This window comes from Eleginops maclovinus, chromosome 20, assembly GCF_036324505.1.
Source record: "Eleginops maclovinus isolate JMC-PN-2008 ecotype Puerto Natales chromosome 20, JC_Emac_rtc_rv5, whole genome shotgun sequence".
In the NCBI taxonomy this organism is placed as follows: domain Eukaryota; kingdom Metazoa; phylum Chordata; class Actinopteri; order Perciformes; family Eleginopidae; genus Eleginops; species Eleginops maclovinus.
Genome location: NC_086368.1, coordinates 29,912,845 through 29,929,741, shown reverse-complemented (window position 1 = coordinate 29,929,741; position 16,897 = coordinate 29,912,845). Strand labels below are relative to the sequence as shown.

Genomic DNA, 16,897 nt, shown 5'->3' with positions numbered 1-16,897 from the left:
TTTGGCATTTTATTTACTGTACTTATCGACCACTTGATGAGCACATTGCACATTCTCTAAAGTTAACATTAATGAACCTAATTATAATCATACAGTTTACCTGACATTGTGCTTTGTTTATGGGCCGCCATAAGTTCATGTTTTTGTTGTTGTAGAAAATAATCATAGCACACCGTAGTGCGCACGCTCAAGAGGGCAGTCTCAGGTAGAGATGGCGTTGCCAGCGTGACAAAGAAAAAGGTCTGAATGGAAGTCTGGAAGGGGCAAGGGAAGAAGGCTCTGACCGCACGCATCCCTAGCTGTATTTTTGTGAGTATACATTTTGTTTGTGCTGTGCAGAAGTCCCAAATCGGCAGTGGGCCGGCAAAGGATTTATCGACAACCAAGGAATACAGCATTTAAATGGAACCATGAAGGTATCTGGGTTTTCATGGGAGTCAATACTCGAATGCGCACCGCAGACTAAGAGGCCTTTGAACATTTGGATACGCGTAATCGGCCGCTACAAAAGGCCTCCTCCAAACCAAGAAACACACACTGATCAGAAGGACCTCTTAAACAGCCGTTAGTCTAGCTATACAAACCTTTGTTGAAGCAGATAACTTCCTCCACAGGAGAACCTGCAGCAGAGAAAATCAAACATAGATTACATAAAGTCAACTTTTATCCAAACAGAAATATTACTGATGATCCAACAACAACATGTCCTTCTGGGTATAATCTCTCAGAGTGAGTTTGTTCTTGATGAATGTTTGAGTCAGCAGGAATGAATGTGTGTGTACAGATGACCCCTGAGGGACACCATCACACACTCCTCCTGCAGTCTGACTGAGACTTTGATTCTCCTCTCATTCAGGTCTCTGTTTCCACTGCTGTACATTACTCATGCTTTCAGTCGTCTGGTATCTAGTAGAAGGAACTCGTTGAATATTTTAGCACTTTGTGAATAGTTGTGCTTTGCTAAAGTAGGCTTTCATCTCCATTGAATGACTCCATTACTCTGATCTTTGGTCCTGAGTTTGTCTCTGTAACGCTTCAATCAGGGGGCTCCCTCTGTACACTTTACAGAACTAGAAAATGCATTTCCTGCTGAAAATGTGTCGCTGAACTTTGTGGAAAATGCAGAAAAAGCTGAATATTTGAATAGCTGAATGGTGACTGTAGCTGAAAGAAGCTGCAGGAGTTAAATATTAAATGTACGTAGAAGTGAATGAATGTGTATTAAGAAGAGAAAAGAAAGTAAAAATGCTTTGGAAAAGAAGCAGAATATTCTAACTGCATGCTTTTGAACTAAAACCGTACGTCACCAGTAATGTATACAATATATGGAACATGTTGAAGTCAGTAGGAAGTCTCCATCAGACAGGAGAGAATAGGCTGAGACAGTCTGTTAAACTCCAGTCTGTGTGTTTGTGTGTGTGTGTGTGTGTGTGTGTGTGTGTGTGTGTGTCCGGCCCAGAGATCAAAGGTTTCCATGGAGATCTGCAGTGATCAGTGTAAGGAGAGCCTTTCCATTGATCTGAAGGAGAAACAAACCTCTTACATTTTTAACTCTTGTTGGAAAACGGTGTCAGCTATCGTTAAAATGTCAACGCTCAGAGCATCTCAGATACCTGATGAGCGGATAGTGTGCTTTTTGTGTATTTTCGGGACAATAAACTGGCTCATTTGGCAGTTTATCTAAAGGTGTGCGGCTGGTGCTTTGATGAAAGATGAGGCAACATTTACAATGGGACTTAATGGACACATGTGAAAGTTTTTGTCGCTTGGTTCCCTCAAGAGGCATTTTTTAAAGTTCTTTGCTTAAATTGTTTTTACTTTTCAACCTAAGAGAGGTTTTCCTATAATTCAAGCATAAAATTGTGTCCCAGGAGTATAGGGTTTGGGAATTATGGCAAGTTTTTAAAAAAAGTTTAAGGCAAATTTCAAGCTCTCCGACCTCTAGCTGTGACATCACGCACTCTAACGTCAGCGAGTTGCGCAATACACGCTGATGTTAGGATCTGAAGAAGGCCTCTTTACCGAGCTGCACAGCATTCGCACTAATTACAGTCAGGAAGAGAAGCTGTGTGGAAACCAAGGAGTTCAGGTAGTTTCAGGTTTATGGAGTTTAATATCATATGTGTGGGGCAAAAAAGTATTTAGTCAGCCACCAATTGTGCAAGTTCTCCCATTTAAAAAGATGAGAGAGGCCTGTAATTTTTATCATAGGTATACCTCAACTATGAGAGACAGAATGGGGGAAAAAATCCAGGAAATCACATTGTAGGATTTTTAATGAATTCATTTCAAATGATTGTGGAAAATAAGTATTTGGTCAATAACAAAAGTTCATCTCAATACTTTGTTATATACCCTTTGTTGGCAATGACAGAGGTCAAACGTTTTCTGTAAGTCTTCACAAGGTTTTCACACTGTTGCTGGTATTTTGGCCCATTCCTCCATCAGGGTTCCCCCAGGATTTTTAGTCTTAAATTTAAGACTTTTTAAGACCACTTTCAATAAAATTTAAGACCAACGTCGCACCTTCCCTGGTATGCGTATTCATGAAAAAATTGAAAATCAATCAATCAAATAAATAACTTTAATGAACAATATGCTCTGAGGACAACAGCTTTCAAAGATCTGCTTCAACATAACATTCACCATATTTAAACACAATAACTGTGTGAGGAGTGCATGTATGCACATGCACACGTCTGTGGGTGCGCCTTTGTATGGATGTTTTTTCCCAAAGTAACCTACAGCCTGTCTACACTGTATTTAAGTCATTAATTTAAGAACCATTTAAAACAATAACTGTGAGGGGTGTACGTGTGTGTGTGTGTTTGTGTGTGCGTGTGCCTGCATTCGTCTGTGGGTGTGCCTGTGTGCATTTCAATAGATCCTACAGCTTTTGGAGCTCAGCTCTTTTGGCAGCAATCTGTTCGTCCAGTTTAATGAGTTCAGCCATCTTTTCCTTGTGGCTCCTTCTAAAGGCATTCGATTTTGCTATTAGCTCCGCCATCTTGCTGCCTGCTTGCTTGGCTTCAGCCTGGTCTGCCAACTTATCAGCATCCCTGAGCAGATGTTCGGCTACCTCCTTGATGGATCTTCTGTGCTTTCTCAGTTGCTCCAGGTTCTCCTCAATGGCCTTTCGTTTTTCTGACTCTGCTTGAGATTCTCTCTTTTTTCTCTCCGTCTCAAGATGAATTCTATATCTTGCTCTGGAAGATGAGACCGAGGAAAGCAGGGCTGGCGTGAGGGGGACCTTGGTAACCCCTCCATGGAGAGAGATGTAGTCACAGACGATTCTCTGCGCTACAACGGTGTCTTCGTGAATGTTAGCAGTTTCAATTTCTTTGTTCACCGAAAAGCCCCGCTCAACTGTTGCCTGCCCGTGTGATAGAAGTAGAAGCTTCTGGATAAAGGACCAAAGTTGTGGGTAGGTCTCACTGATGATGTTGCTTAGAAAGACATCCAGTCTTTTCTTGAATGGCTGGAAGGACTGAAATTCTTCAGTTCGGACCTCCACGGACAGCATCTCTGAGAACTTCTGGGTGATCAGATCACCTAAGAAGAGTGGATGAAAGAGCATTCAAATAAATGTATAGCTACAATATCAGTAATATATTATTATTCATACGACTGCTTGATCTAATGTCCTATTGTGCTGTGTTAGCATATGCATTATGTTATGATTCTTATTACGTAGTTCCTATTTTTTGACCATCGGCCGCATTGGGAAGCTTCAATGAACTGTCACATTAAAGAGTGTTACAATACACTTAGTGCTATGCACTGCACAGCATTATTCTAACTTATAATGGCATGACAACAATGGCATAATCAGGATAACGAACTGCATTCGTAGATAAAACAAATAATGCACTTTGAGGTGTAACGCCTGTGCTACCACTTTGAACATGCAGTATTTTTTGATACAAGAATACCATGATGTTCTTTATCCCTTACGTACAGGTATTACATTAGTAAATTGTATGCTTATGTTTAGACCTCATCAATAAAATAATGTATGAATATGTACCAGCAGCAACTCCTCCATCCAACTGTCTGTCTTGTAGAAACTTCCTGACTATGCTCTTCATCTGTTTCTGACACAGTTCAGGGTTGCTGTACATAAAGGCTGGGTTCAGACAAGTTAATTGTCTAACAATCGGAAACTTCAAAGGGCTCCTCTCCTGAATCTTCTGGACCATTTTGGATAGACACTCCATGCATTGGTTTTGAAAATGTAGGATGGAAAGTTCCTCTGAGGATTTACTCCGCTGTTGGAGTTCCTAAGGATGAATAAGGACTAGCTGAAGTGAACTGTCCCTGATTACAACACAACTGTTTACAACACAACTCTCCTTGCTCTTTCCCTTTAACCACCAAATTGCAATTTTGTGAAACGCCTACTTGTCGGCCATGATTATTTCCAGAATACCTTTATGGCAGTCTCTGCACCAATGCCGATGTCCACTGCCTTTGGATGCACCCTCGACTGCTTGTCAGTGACATCAAGCCGTACCAAGTGCTGAGGTGTGACATCAGTCAGTAGCTCTCGCTTGATGAATCGCCTCAGCAAATTCTACAAAACAGGGAAAACATATCCGAGAATGAAAATGTCTTTGGGACACAGTAGCATCATTGTCACAATACACTTGAACTATTTGAAATTGATTATATAGATGTAGTCTGTGGTCACATATTGGCCCAAATCAACCAGCAGTAGTCTTATTGTAATGAAAAGAGATGATGTTAAATAAAAAGACATATATTCACACAGATTCACTTGAAAGATTCAGCTTACCTTCAGTAATTCAGCCAAGTCATTGGCAAAGAATGGAAGCACAGGTTCATCCGTTTGATACTTTGTCAAGAAGGGTGTCACACTTCGTGAAACTGCCATGAAAAAATGCAGCTTTGCCAAAATAAGAGGGTCTTTGGTTGCCACCTCGATGGTGTCATAAGAAGACGTTCCAGGGTTTGGGAGCTTCTTGGTTGTAACAGCATCAACATATTTCTTCATGTCAGGCCAGATCTCAATGGCTCTCTGCACTACTGGGAGGTTCTCGATCCAGCGGTGACCACAGAAAGGCAAAGCAAAGGTTTTGGACTCTGTAAGATTGCAAAAATCCTCCCTTCTTGCTGGCACATTGTGAAAAATAGTATGAAGAGCTCTTAAGAACTTCTCCATATGCCACTCAGTGAATCCACATTTGACAGCATTATGTAGAGTGTGTAGCCCACAACTTCCCACTACAACCAACTGGGCACCCCCAAAATGCTCAGCATGCTCCGTCTGCAGCATCTCAAGAAAACGCCAATTGACGTTGGGTCCGTCCATGGACAAAGAGACCATCCTCCTCAAATCAAGGTCACGTAAACACTCCTACAAGAAATATCAGAAACAAAATTCAAACACCTTTGCAGTATTCTGTCATACAATATAAAAGTGCTCTATAACCATTTGTATCATGCTTTGGGTAGGGGAATATTGGATTGAACAAGTTGCTGATATAACAGTTTACACTATATACATTTTCATATGAAAGGGCAACAGATGTTTTTATTTGTTTTACATTTTGTCAGTCTTAACAGTAATAGACTACATATTACTGTGTAAGATTATAGAAGGCCTATTCATTATTCCACAGTACTGCTATTCTTGCAGTTTGTTGCCAGACTGTGTGAAAAGTTACTAACAAAACTATACTAGACAAATTGCTAATAACTTGTTCAGCTCAGTTGTTTTAAGAATCGCAATTCTTATCTAGGTAATGCACGGTAAGCAACTAAGAAAACGTGATGACTCAATATTGACAAAAACGATTTCCTCTAGATGGCAGTAGCGCATTAGCGCGGGCTCTGAAGTTAGCATGGGAATAATTGTACAGCCCTGTTTACCATTTCATAAAGTAGCCTAGCTTATCTCTTGTGCAGAGCCTCACTGTAGCACGGATATGCTCTGCCTATATGGACTTTAATTTCAAAACATCCCTGTTTTACCTTTAGATTACATATTGAATTATCTTTTATTAAGTATTCTTCAGAAATGTTATCTGTAGCAACTTACCTTGAAATTACTGAGAAGGTCCACCGCCTTTGCATGGCCCATGAACTGCGAGCCAAAATATCGTGATCGAACACGGTCACCGTCCCAGTAGCGGAGATGGATGTCAAGCTGTTTGGTTTTTGTGCTTTTGTTGAGGCTTTCGTCCAACATTGGCACAAAACCAACAGCCTGGTTTACCTGCTCGGTGAGCTCCTTACTGATAAAAGGGACGAGACCGAACTTCGTAAGATACGCTGTCTTGTTGCTCCCGCATGAAAATGTTGCCGCGATTTGAGAGTCAGGGAACATGCATTTGAATACATCGGTGATGCCCTCATTGGAGGAGTAGGAGTGGTGTTCGTATACTGTCCTAAGAGTCCATATTACCTCTGCCTGCAGAATTGGTGTTGACCCGCACAGTAACCCTGACAGTGGTACCTGCTGCAGTGGTGTAGCGCTAGCCACGGAGGTAGACTGCACTGAAGGTGGCACACAGAAAGTTGCTATCGGTGCCTGGCTCGAACGCACTTCAACCAATTTTGTGTGCTTAGCACTCTTCATATGGGAGATCAAGGCTATATGCCCCATGGTCCCAAGTTTGAAGGTTTTTCTGCATAAAGTACACTGTGCCTCCCACACATTCCCTGGCACAGGCTGAACCCAGTTATACTTAGGGTCGTGTACCCACGACGGATTGAACCGACATTTGCCCATCTCTAGCAAATAGAGTAGCCTACTTTAATGTCAACACATTTTTTTCGGATTTCACTTCGCGCGAACTCAAAGACTGTACCAAAGAGAACACAATGCAATGCAGAGGGGGGTGTCAGCGTCTCAATCAGTTTACAATGAATCGGTACAGGTTGCCTGATATTTAGGATCTAACCTACTAAAATGCAACGTTTGGGTGTTCTAAGATTCACTGTAACAACGAACAAAAAAATACATGTTGTGGCGCCGTATCAAATAAGGAGGTGGATGAAAATTAAGACTTTTTGAACAAAATTTAAGACCTGTGAACAAAATTCAATACCTTTTCAAGGCCTTAATTTACGAATACTAAATTTAAGACTTTTTCACGTTTTTAAGACCTCGCGGGTACCCTGTCCATGCAGATCTCCTCTAAAGCAGTGATGTTATGGGGCTGTCGCTGGGCAACACGGACTTTCAACTCCCTCTAAAGATTTTCTATGGGGTTGAGATCTGGAGACTGGCTAGGCCACTCCAGGACCTTGAAATGCTTCTTACGAAGCCACTCCTTCGTTGCCCTGGCGGTGTGTTTGGGATCATTGTCATGCTGAAAGACCCAGCCACGCTTCATCTTCAGTGCCCTTGCTGATGGAAGGAGGTTTTCACTCAAAATCTCACGATACATGGCCCCATTCATTCTTTCCTTTACACGGATCAGTCGTCCTGGTCCCTTTGCAGAAAAGCAGCCCCAAAGCATGATGTTTCCACCCCCATGCTTCACAGTAGGTATGGTGTTCTTTGGATGCAACTCTGCATTCTTTCTCCTCCAAACACGACGAGTTGAGTTTTTACCAAAAAGTTCTATTTTGGTTTCATCTGACCATATGACATTCTCCCAATCCTCTTCTGGATCATCCAAATGCCCTCTAGCAAACTTCAGACGGGCCTGGACATGTACTGGCTTAAGCAGGGGGACACGTCTGGAACTGCAGGATTTAAGTCCCTGGCGGCGTAGTGTGTTACTGATGGTAGCCTCTGTTACGTTGGTCCCAGCTCTCTGCAGGTCATTCACTAGGTCCCCCCGTGTGGTTCTGGGATTTTTGCTCACCGTTCTTGTGATCATTTTGACCCCACGGGGTGAGATCTTGCATGGAGCCCCAGATCGAGGGAGATTAGCAGTGGTCTTGTATGTCTTCCATTTTCTAATAATTGCTCCCACAGTTGATTTCTTCACACCAAGCTGCTTACCTATTGCAGATTCAGTTTTCCCAGCCTGGTGCAGGTCTACAATATTGTCTCTGGTCTCCTTTGACAGCTCTTTGGTCTTGGCCATAGTGGAGTTTGGAGTATGACTGTTTGAGGTTGTGGACAGGTGTCTTTTATACTGATAACGAGTTCAAAAAGGTGCCATTAATACAGGTAACGAGTGGAGGACAGAGGAGCCTCTTAAAGAAGAAGTTACATGTCTGTGAGAGCCAGAAATCTTGCTTGTTTGTAGGTGACCAAATACTTATTTTACCGAGGAATTTACCAATTAATTCATTAAAAATCCTACAATGTGATTTCCTGGATTATTTCCCCCATTCTGTCTCTCATAGTTGAAGTGTACCTATGATAAAAATTACAGGCCTCTCTCATCTTTTTAAATGGGAGAACTTGCACAATTGGTGGCTGACTAAATACTTTTTTGCCCCACTGTATGTGTGTATCCATGCAACCACAAGCTACTCTACTGAATTCTAGGAGAGGCTTTGGTGTGAAGAAAGGTGTGAGAGCCATTTGGGCATTTTATTTACTGTACTTATCGACCACTTGATGAGCACATTGCACATTCTCTAAAGTTAACATTAATGAACCTAATTATAATCATACAGTTTACCTGACATTGGGCTGTGTTTATGGGCCGCCATAAGTTCATGTTTTTGTTGTTCTAGAAAATAATCATAGCACACCGTAGTGCGCACGCTCAAGAGGGCAGTCTCAGGTAGAGATGGCGTTGCCAGCGGGACAAAGAAAAAGGTCTGAATGGAAGTCTGGAAGGGGCAAGGGAAGAAGGCTCTGACCGCACGCATCCCTAGCTGTATTTTTGTGAGTATACATTTTGTTTGTGCTGTGCAGAAGTCCCAAATCGGCAGTGGGCCGGCAAAGGATTTATCGACAACCAAGGAATACAGCATTTAAATGGAACCATGAAGTATCTGGGTTTTCATGGGAGTCAATACTCGAATGCGCACCGCAGACTAAGAGGCCTTTGAACATTTGGATACGCGTAATCGGCCGCTACAAAAGGCCTTCTCCAAACCAAGAAACACACACTGATCAGAAGGATCTCTTAAACAGCCGTTAGTCTAGCTATACAAACCTTTGTTGAAGCGGATAAGTTTCCTCAGATCAGAACCTGCAGCAGAGAAAATCAAACATAGATTACATAAAGTCAACTTTTATCCAAACAGAAATATTACTGATGATCCAACAACAACATGTCCTTCTGGGTATAATCTCTCAGAGTGAGTTTGTCTCTGTAACGCTTCAATCAGGGGGCTCCCTCTGCACTGTTGGGGTTCCCATACTGAGATAATAATTCAAATAAAAGTTAATATAATAACATATAATCATGTATAACCTACAATGAAAATGCATTATATTGTATGTTGTGCTCCGCTCATGTGTAAAAGGTTAACGGTTTGGAGAGTTGATAGAGGCCATTGTTTAGCGGGGGGGGGGGGGGACGACAGCTGTCTTCACTCGCAGCAGGTCGTAAACAGGAGCCCGGACTCAATGGCAAAGTACTGGAGCTTCCAGCTCAGCTTAAACTTGACCATCTGAGGCAAGTCTGGACATGTCCAGTCTCACACACCGGTAGCCATGACACTCCCCCTCATATAAGGCTATATGGGGGAAGAGAGGAAAGAACGGAGACGGGGGTTCTCCTTGGTGAGTACTCTCAAACTGCTGTATGTTAACCAGAGAGCTTTTCCGGGATACTCTAAAAATTGCTGTATACTAACCTCTATGTTTGTACAGTCCCCTTGTTCATGAGGAAGACCTAACCTCTGAATTCTATTGGAGGGAACTAACTCTATGAATTAATGTTGTTGTATTAGGTATTTAGGATGTAGGGATTTAGAGCACAGTAGAAACATTCTGTATGATTGTCACGTAACGAGAGAAGGTAAACCCCTGTCAAAGTGGGGACCATTTCTCTGAGTAAAATCATCCACTCTTTTGGACTGGGATAGCTTAACAGGATTCAGCGCTGTCCTCTCCTGATTTAAGGTAAGATGCACAACTGCCACACACACACACACACCATTAGGTAGGGCCACACCTCACTACAGATACCAGAATCCTACGGGATCGCTTAAATGGATTTAGTGAGTCGTCTGCTTTGAAACAGCAGGTAATTGAACCTGGTTCATTCAGGGTTATCAGAGGTAAGATCTTGCTGATCCAGGTGGATCCGAGCCTGGCGGTAGACTTGCATAGACTCAATATCGTCTGAAAGGTCAATGAGCAGGTCTGGTTAACAGCCAGAATAATTCATAAAGGTTCGCCGACCCCTACAGTACCCTTTACAGAGTTACAGTCAGGAAGAGAAGCTGTGTGGAAACCAAGGAGTTCAGGTAGTTTCAGGTTTATGGAGTTTAATGTCATATGTGTGTATCCATGCAACCACAAGCTACTCTACTGAATTCTAGGAGAGGCTTTGGTGTGAAGAAAGGTGTGAGAGCCATTTGGGCATTTTATTTACTGTACTTATCGACCACTTGATGAGCACATTGCACATTCTCTAAAGTTAACATTAATGAACCTAATTATAATCATACAGTTTACCTGACATTGTGCTTTGTTTATGGGCCGCCATAAGTTCATGTTTTTGTTGTTCTAGAAAATAATCATAGCACACCGTAGTGCGCACGCTCAAGAGGGCAGTCTCAGGTAGAGATGGCGTTGCCAGCGTGACAAAGAAAAAGGTCTGAATGGAAGTCTGGAAGGGGCAAGGGAAGAAGGCTCTGACCGCACGCATCCCTAGCTGTATTTTTGTGAGTATACATTTTGTTTGTGCTGTGCAGAAGTCCCAAATCGGCAGTGGGCCGGCAAAGGATTTATCGACAACCAAGGAATACAGCATTTAAATGGAACCATGAAGTATCTGGGTTTTCATGGGAGTCAATACTCGAATGCGCACCGCAGATTAAGAGGCCTTTGAACATTTGGATACGCGTAATCGGCCGCTACAAAAGGCCTCCTCCAAACCAAGAAACACACACTGATCAGAAGGACCTCTTAAACAGCCGTTAGTCTAGCTATACACACCTTTGTTGAAGTGGATAAGTTTCCCCACAGGAGAACCTGCAGCAGAGAAAATCAAACATAGATTACATAAAGTCAACTTTTATCCAAACAGAAATATTACTGATGATCCAACAACAACATGTCCTTCTGGGTATAATCTCTCAGAGTGAGTTTGTTCTTGATGAATGTTTGAGTCAGCAGGAATGAATGTGTGTGTACAGATGACCCCTGAGGGACACCATCACACACTCCTCCTGCAGTCTGACTGAGACTTTGATTCTCTTCTCATTCAGGTCTCTGTTTCCACTGCTGTACATTACTCATGCTTTCAGTCGTCTGGTATCTAGTAGAAGGAACTCGTTGAATAGTTTAGCTCTTTGTGAATAGTTGTGCTTTGCTAAAGTAGGCTTTCATCTCCATTTAATGACTCCATTACTGATCTTTAGTCCTGAGTTTGTCTCTGTAACGCTTCAATCAGGGGGCTCCCTCTGTACCCTTTACAGAGTTACAGTCAGGAAGAGAAGCTGTGTGGAAACCAAGGAGTTCAGGTAGTTTCAGGTTTATGGAGTTTAATATCATATGTGTGTATCCATGCAACCACAAGCTACTCTACTGAATTCTAGGAGAGGCTTTGGTGTGAAGAAAGGTGTGAGAGCCATTTGGGCATTTTATTTACTGTACTTATCGACCACTTGATGAGCACATTGCACACTCTCTAAAGTTAACATTAATGAACCTAATTATAATCATACAGTTTACCTGACATTGTGCTTTGTTTATGGGCCGCCATAAGTTCATGTTTTTGTTGTTCTAGAAAATAATCATAGCACACCGTAGTGCGCACGCTCAAGAGGGCAGTCTCAGGTAGAGATGGCGTTGCCAGCGTGACAAAGAAAAAGGTCTGAATGGAAGTCTGGAAGGGGCAAGGGAAGAAGGCTCTGACCGCACGCTTCCCTAGCTGTATTTTTGTGAGTATACATTTTGTTTGTGCTGTGCAGAAGTCCCAAATCGGCAGTGGGCCGGCAAAGGATTTATCGACAACCAAGGAATACAGCATTTAAATGGAACCATGAAGGTATCTGGGTTTTCATGGGAGTCAACACTCGAATGCGCACCGCAGACTAAGAGGCCTTTGAACATTTGGATACGCGTAATCGGCCGCTACAAAAGGCCTTCTCCAAACCAAGAAACACACACTGATCAGAAGGACCTCTTAAACAGCCGTTAGTCTAGCTATACAAACCTTTGTTGATCTGGATAAATCCCTTCAGACGAGAATCTGCAGCAGAGAAAATCAAACATAGATTACATAAAGTCAACTTTTATCCAAACAGAAATATTACTGATGATCCAACAACAACATGTCCTTCTGGGTATAATCTCTCAGAGTGAGTTTGTTCTTGATGAATGTTTGAGACAGCAGGAATGAATGTGTGTGTACAGATGACCCCTGAGGGACACCATCACACACTCCTCCTGCAGTCTGACTGAGACTTTGATTCTCTTCTCATTCAGGTCTCTGTTTCCACTGCTGTACATTACTCATGCTTTCAGTCGTCTGGTATCTAGTAGAAGGAACTCGTTGAATAGTTTAGCTCTTTGTGAATAGTTGTGCTTTGCTAAAGTAGGCTTTCATCTCCATTTAATGACTCCATTACTCTGATCTTTGGTCCTGAGTTTGTCTCTGTAACGCTTCAATCAGGGGGCTCCCTCTGTACCCTTTACAGAGTTACAGTCAGGAAGAGAAGCTGTGTGGAAACCAAGGAGTTCAGGTAGTTTCAGGTTTATGGAGTTTAATGTCATATGTGTGTATCCATGCAACCACAAGCTACTCTACTGAATTCTAGGAGAGGCTTTGGTGTGAAGAAAGGTGTGAGAGCCATTTGGGCATTTTATTTACAGTACTTATCGACCACTTGATGAGCACATTGCACACTCTCTAAAGTTAACATTAATGAACCTAATTATAATCATACAGTTTACCTGACATTGTGCTTTGTTTATGGGCCGCCATAAGTTCATGTTTTTGTTGTTCTAGAAAATAATCATAGCACACCGTAGTGCGCACGCTCAAGAGGGCAGTCTCAGGTAGAGATGGCGTTGCCAGCGTGACAAAGAAAAAGGTCTGAATGGAAGTCTGGAAGGGGCAAGGGAAGAAGGCTCTGACCGCACGCATCCCTAGCTGTATTTTTGTGAGTATACATTTTGTTTGTGCTGTGCAGAAGTCCCAAATCGGCAGTGGGCCGGCAAAGGATTTATTGACAACCAAGGAATACAGCATTTAAATGGAACCATGAAGGTATCTGGGTTTTCATGGGAGTCAATACTCGAATGCGCACCGCAGATTAAGAGGCCTTTGAACATTTGGATACGCGTAATCGGCCGCTACAAAAGGCCTTCTCCAAACCAAGAAACACACACTGATCAGAAGGACCTCTTAAACAGCCGTTAGTCTAGCTATACACACCTTTGTCGAAGAGCAGAAGTCTCTTCGGAGGAGAATCTGCAGCAGAGAAAATCAAACATAGATTACATAAAGTCAACTTTTATCCAAACAGAAATATTATGTATGATCCAATAACAACATGTCCTTCTGGGTATAATCTTTTTAGAGCAGTGGTTCTCAAACTGAGGGGCGAGCCCCCCTAGTGGGGCGTGGAGGTACTGCAGGGGGCGCGTGAAGCTTGTTAGGAAGTTGTAAACAAACATTGTGTGCGCTTTATTATATAAAAAATACATAGATTTCTTATTGCTACATCAAAGTTATTGAAGTATATCTTGCAGCGATGTTTGTGAAGATAATGAAGAAGTCTCTGGAGCCACCAGCTTGTATATAATAAGGTTTATTACAACAGCAAAGTAACAGATACCAACACGGGCGATGTGGGGTTCCCAGAGCCAATTGTGGAAGTCCCCGAACAGTCTCTGTGCATACACTATATAGGAGAAATATGGGTGTGTGTGTGTGTGTGTGTGTGTGTGTCAAATTGGATGTTCCATGAGGATGTGTACCCAAATAACGTGAACTATATGTTCGTACAGCATGTCTTGCGGATACCCCTATACGGTGAGATATACGTTAGTCTTTGCCTTGCTCATCCCTGGAGGTCTTCTGACGTAGTCCAGAGGTTTGTTACACAACCTCCTGTTGTACCACACCACTCTCTGCACTCTCTACGACCTCAGGGAGTAAACAACTGTATCTGAACTGATTTACTATAACACCTAGGCCCTAACTGTTTATGCCCCACTCGGTGACCTAGGCCATTTGTAACGTATTCCAGATGTTGTTTTTCACTCTTCTTCTCCCCAGCATTCCTTTGGCCTCAGAGAATCTTCACCTTCGTGTACCACCAGATTTAATACACCACATTATCTTGCACATTTTATCGAACCAAATATGTTTCTAACTTGCAATATCATTATTTCTGCTCTTCCAGAGACCTCTCTCGTGTGTGTGCTGGGGGGGGCTGCTCGCTCACGGACACGCTGCAAAACGTACACTCTACAAGGCTCGATGTGGACAACGCTCGTATGACAGAAGTATTTTTGCGTAAACAGGAGCAATCTGTCCAGCAGCTGGCCAAAAGGCATCATATTCAGAGGAGAGATGCACAGCTTTCTGCTGTAAATCAAAGCTCTGTTGCCCCAATGACGAGTAAGGTGGGAGAAGTACTGAAGTCTGATTTGAGGGTTGACTATATTTCACATCATTAATCCAAATCTGTAAAGTAACGGGATTACATACATGTAGTGGAGTAGAAGTACAAAGATGCAAAACCTGAAATACTCAAGTACAAGTATCTCAAAAGTGTACTTGAGTACAGTTCCTCAGTGAATGTGTAAATGTACTGCAGGTATGGTATGTGTGCTAGCAGCCCAGAATCCACAATCTATATTAAATAAAGATATTTTAGTTCCTTTTGCAATTTGTTAGTTTTTCCCTAAAACAACAAATAAAAACCCATTAATTTCACAGCTGAATATGTTCTATCCATAATCACATACAGTTGGATCTGTGTGTGTTGTTATTATTAGCAGAGAAAATGTGAAGTTTGTACAACTACATACAATTAATCCTACCAATCTAGATCGGAACCGGGTTCGGTGGGGGGGGTCGAAAATATTTCCATTACCCAAAGGGGTCTGACTGTAAAAGTTTGAGAACCGCTGGGTTAGAGTGAGTTTGTCTCTGGAACGCTTCAATCAGGGGGCTCCCTCTGTACCCTTTACAGAGTTACAGTCAGGAAGAGAAGCTGTGTGGAAACCAAGGAGTTCAGGTAGTTTCAGGTTTATGGAGTTTAATGTTATTGTTCTGACCCCATAGTGTGTTGACACTATCTAGCAGTAAATGTCAGTACTGTAGCTTTAAGGCACTAAATAGCTCCACTCTCCCTCTTGATGTTCAGTATACAAAAGCCATGCAGAGTGCATGTCAGCTCAGTGCTACACCACAGAGTGTTTTGTTTTGGTCCTTGGAGTAGATCTGTCTGTAAGGATACAAACCTACCTGTGTGCTTTAGTTGCATCTTTTTCAGAATGAGGTTAAATTGCTTTTGTTGTTTTGGAATGTTGAAGATAATTATCTTGCTGCTAAGCTAACTAGCTGCTAAGCTAACTAGCTGCTAGCTAACACACATAGCTCCTTCTTAGCACAGGCTGTCACTTATGCTGCTTTATTCCGTGTTCAAGGCAAATGTGTTACTTGCTTTATTTAGATGGCGTGATTAAACTGCGCTATATTTGCGTTATGTTGCACACGTCTTTATTCAGTTGTGAAACTTGTGTTGTATTTTCTGTTTATTCCTGCAGTTTTACAAATTCAAGATTCAGTAAACGGTCAACTAAACTACGGTCTTCTGAGTCTTCATGTTAGCTATCTGTTGAGCTATGCAGCGTGCCTCACCCAGGAGGGCAGAATAATTATGTGTGTGTATGCATTCAACCACAAGCTACTCTACTGAATTCTAGGAGAGACTTTTGAAGGTCTGTACCAGGGTTTGTCTTCAGAGGTCTTCCTTCAGTAGAGCTGTTTGTCTTATCCACATCTGTTCTCTCCAGAGGAGAACCTGCAGCAGAGAAAATCAAACATAGATTACATAAAGTCAACTTTTATCCAAACAGAAATATTACTGATGATCCAACAACAACATGTCCTTCTGGGTATAATCTCTCAGAGTGAGTTTGTTCTTGATGAATGTTTGAGTCAGCAGGAATGAATGTGTGTGTACAGATGACCCCTGAGGGACACCATCACACACTCCTCCTGCAGTCTGACTGAGACTTTGATTCTCTTCTCATTCAGGTCTCTGTTTCCACTGCTGTACATTACTCATGCTTTCAGTCGTCTGGTATCATCGTTTATATCTGGATGTGTTTGTGGTGTCAATAAATCGACCTGATGTAAACACTAACACAATGAAGCTCATCTGAGAAGACACAGAGACCAGACTCTGGACACATCTGATATGTTGGTGTGTGCAGATTAAGAATAAATACATAGAATTATATAAACATACCTTTACTGTGGAATATTTTAATGCGCTTTGCACGTTCAAGAACACACAGAACTGCAGCAACAGTTAAAACTCCCAAAACAAATGAAGTGATGCCAACACCAACCATGGTCCCTGTGCTGGATGAGTCTGAAAAACATGGGACAAATGTTAAAGCAGACTGACACGAGACACACACACACACACACACACACACACACACACACACACACACACACACACACACACACACACACACACACACACACACTTGTAATATCTTGTTTCAGGTTATTTTTTAGATAAAGCAGAGGAACTCATCTCACCACTGATGTACACAAAGATCTGAGCAGAGACCCGATGCTTGATGTCCTCC

General features: G+C 42.3%; 3 protein-coding genes across 10 annotated transcripts in view; 1 reads left to right on the top strand and 2 right to left on the bottom strand.

The window, feature by feature from the left end:
• The window catches only part of LOC134882975 (butyrophilin subfamily 1 member A1-like), a 158,419-nt gene that overhangs the window by 84,486 nt on the left and 57,036 nt on the right, over positions 1–16,897 (bottom strand). For 7 of the 8 annotated variants that reach the window (XM_063911030.1, XM_063911031.1, XM_063911032.1 and 4 more), the window contains one exon: positions 16,021–16,095. The exons of the other annotated variant lie outside the window; for it this stretch is intronic. In XM_063911030.1, coding sequence (XP_063767100.1) covers positions 16,021–16,095 — 75 coding nt within the window. The remainder of the gene's footprint in view (positions 1–16,020; positions 16,096–16,897) is intronic. 8 annotated transcript variants of the gene reach the window in all.
• The window catches only part of LOC134882980 (butyrophilin subfamily 1 member A1-like), a 52,411-nt gene that overhangs the window by 12,416 nt on the left and 23,098 nt on the right, over positions 1–16,897 (top strand). The gene's annotated exons all lie outside the window — the stretch shown is intronic.
• On the bottom strand, positions 2,570–6,962 carry LOC134882310 (uncharacterized). Its single transcript, XM_063909941.1, has 5 exons — positions 6,062–6,962; positions 4,796–5,377; positions 4,430–4,573; positions 4,028–4,280; positions 2,570–3,552 (listed from the first exon to the last, which is right to left on the bottom strand). The coding sequence occupies exons 1-5, from the start codon at positions 6,752–6,754 to the stop codon at positions 2,888–2,890; spliced, it is 2,337 nt and encodes a 778-aa protein (XP_063766011.1). The 5' UTR covers positions 6,755–6,962; the 3' UTR covers positions 2,570–2,887.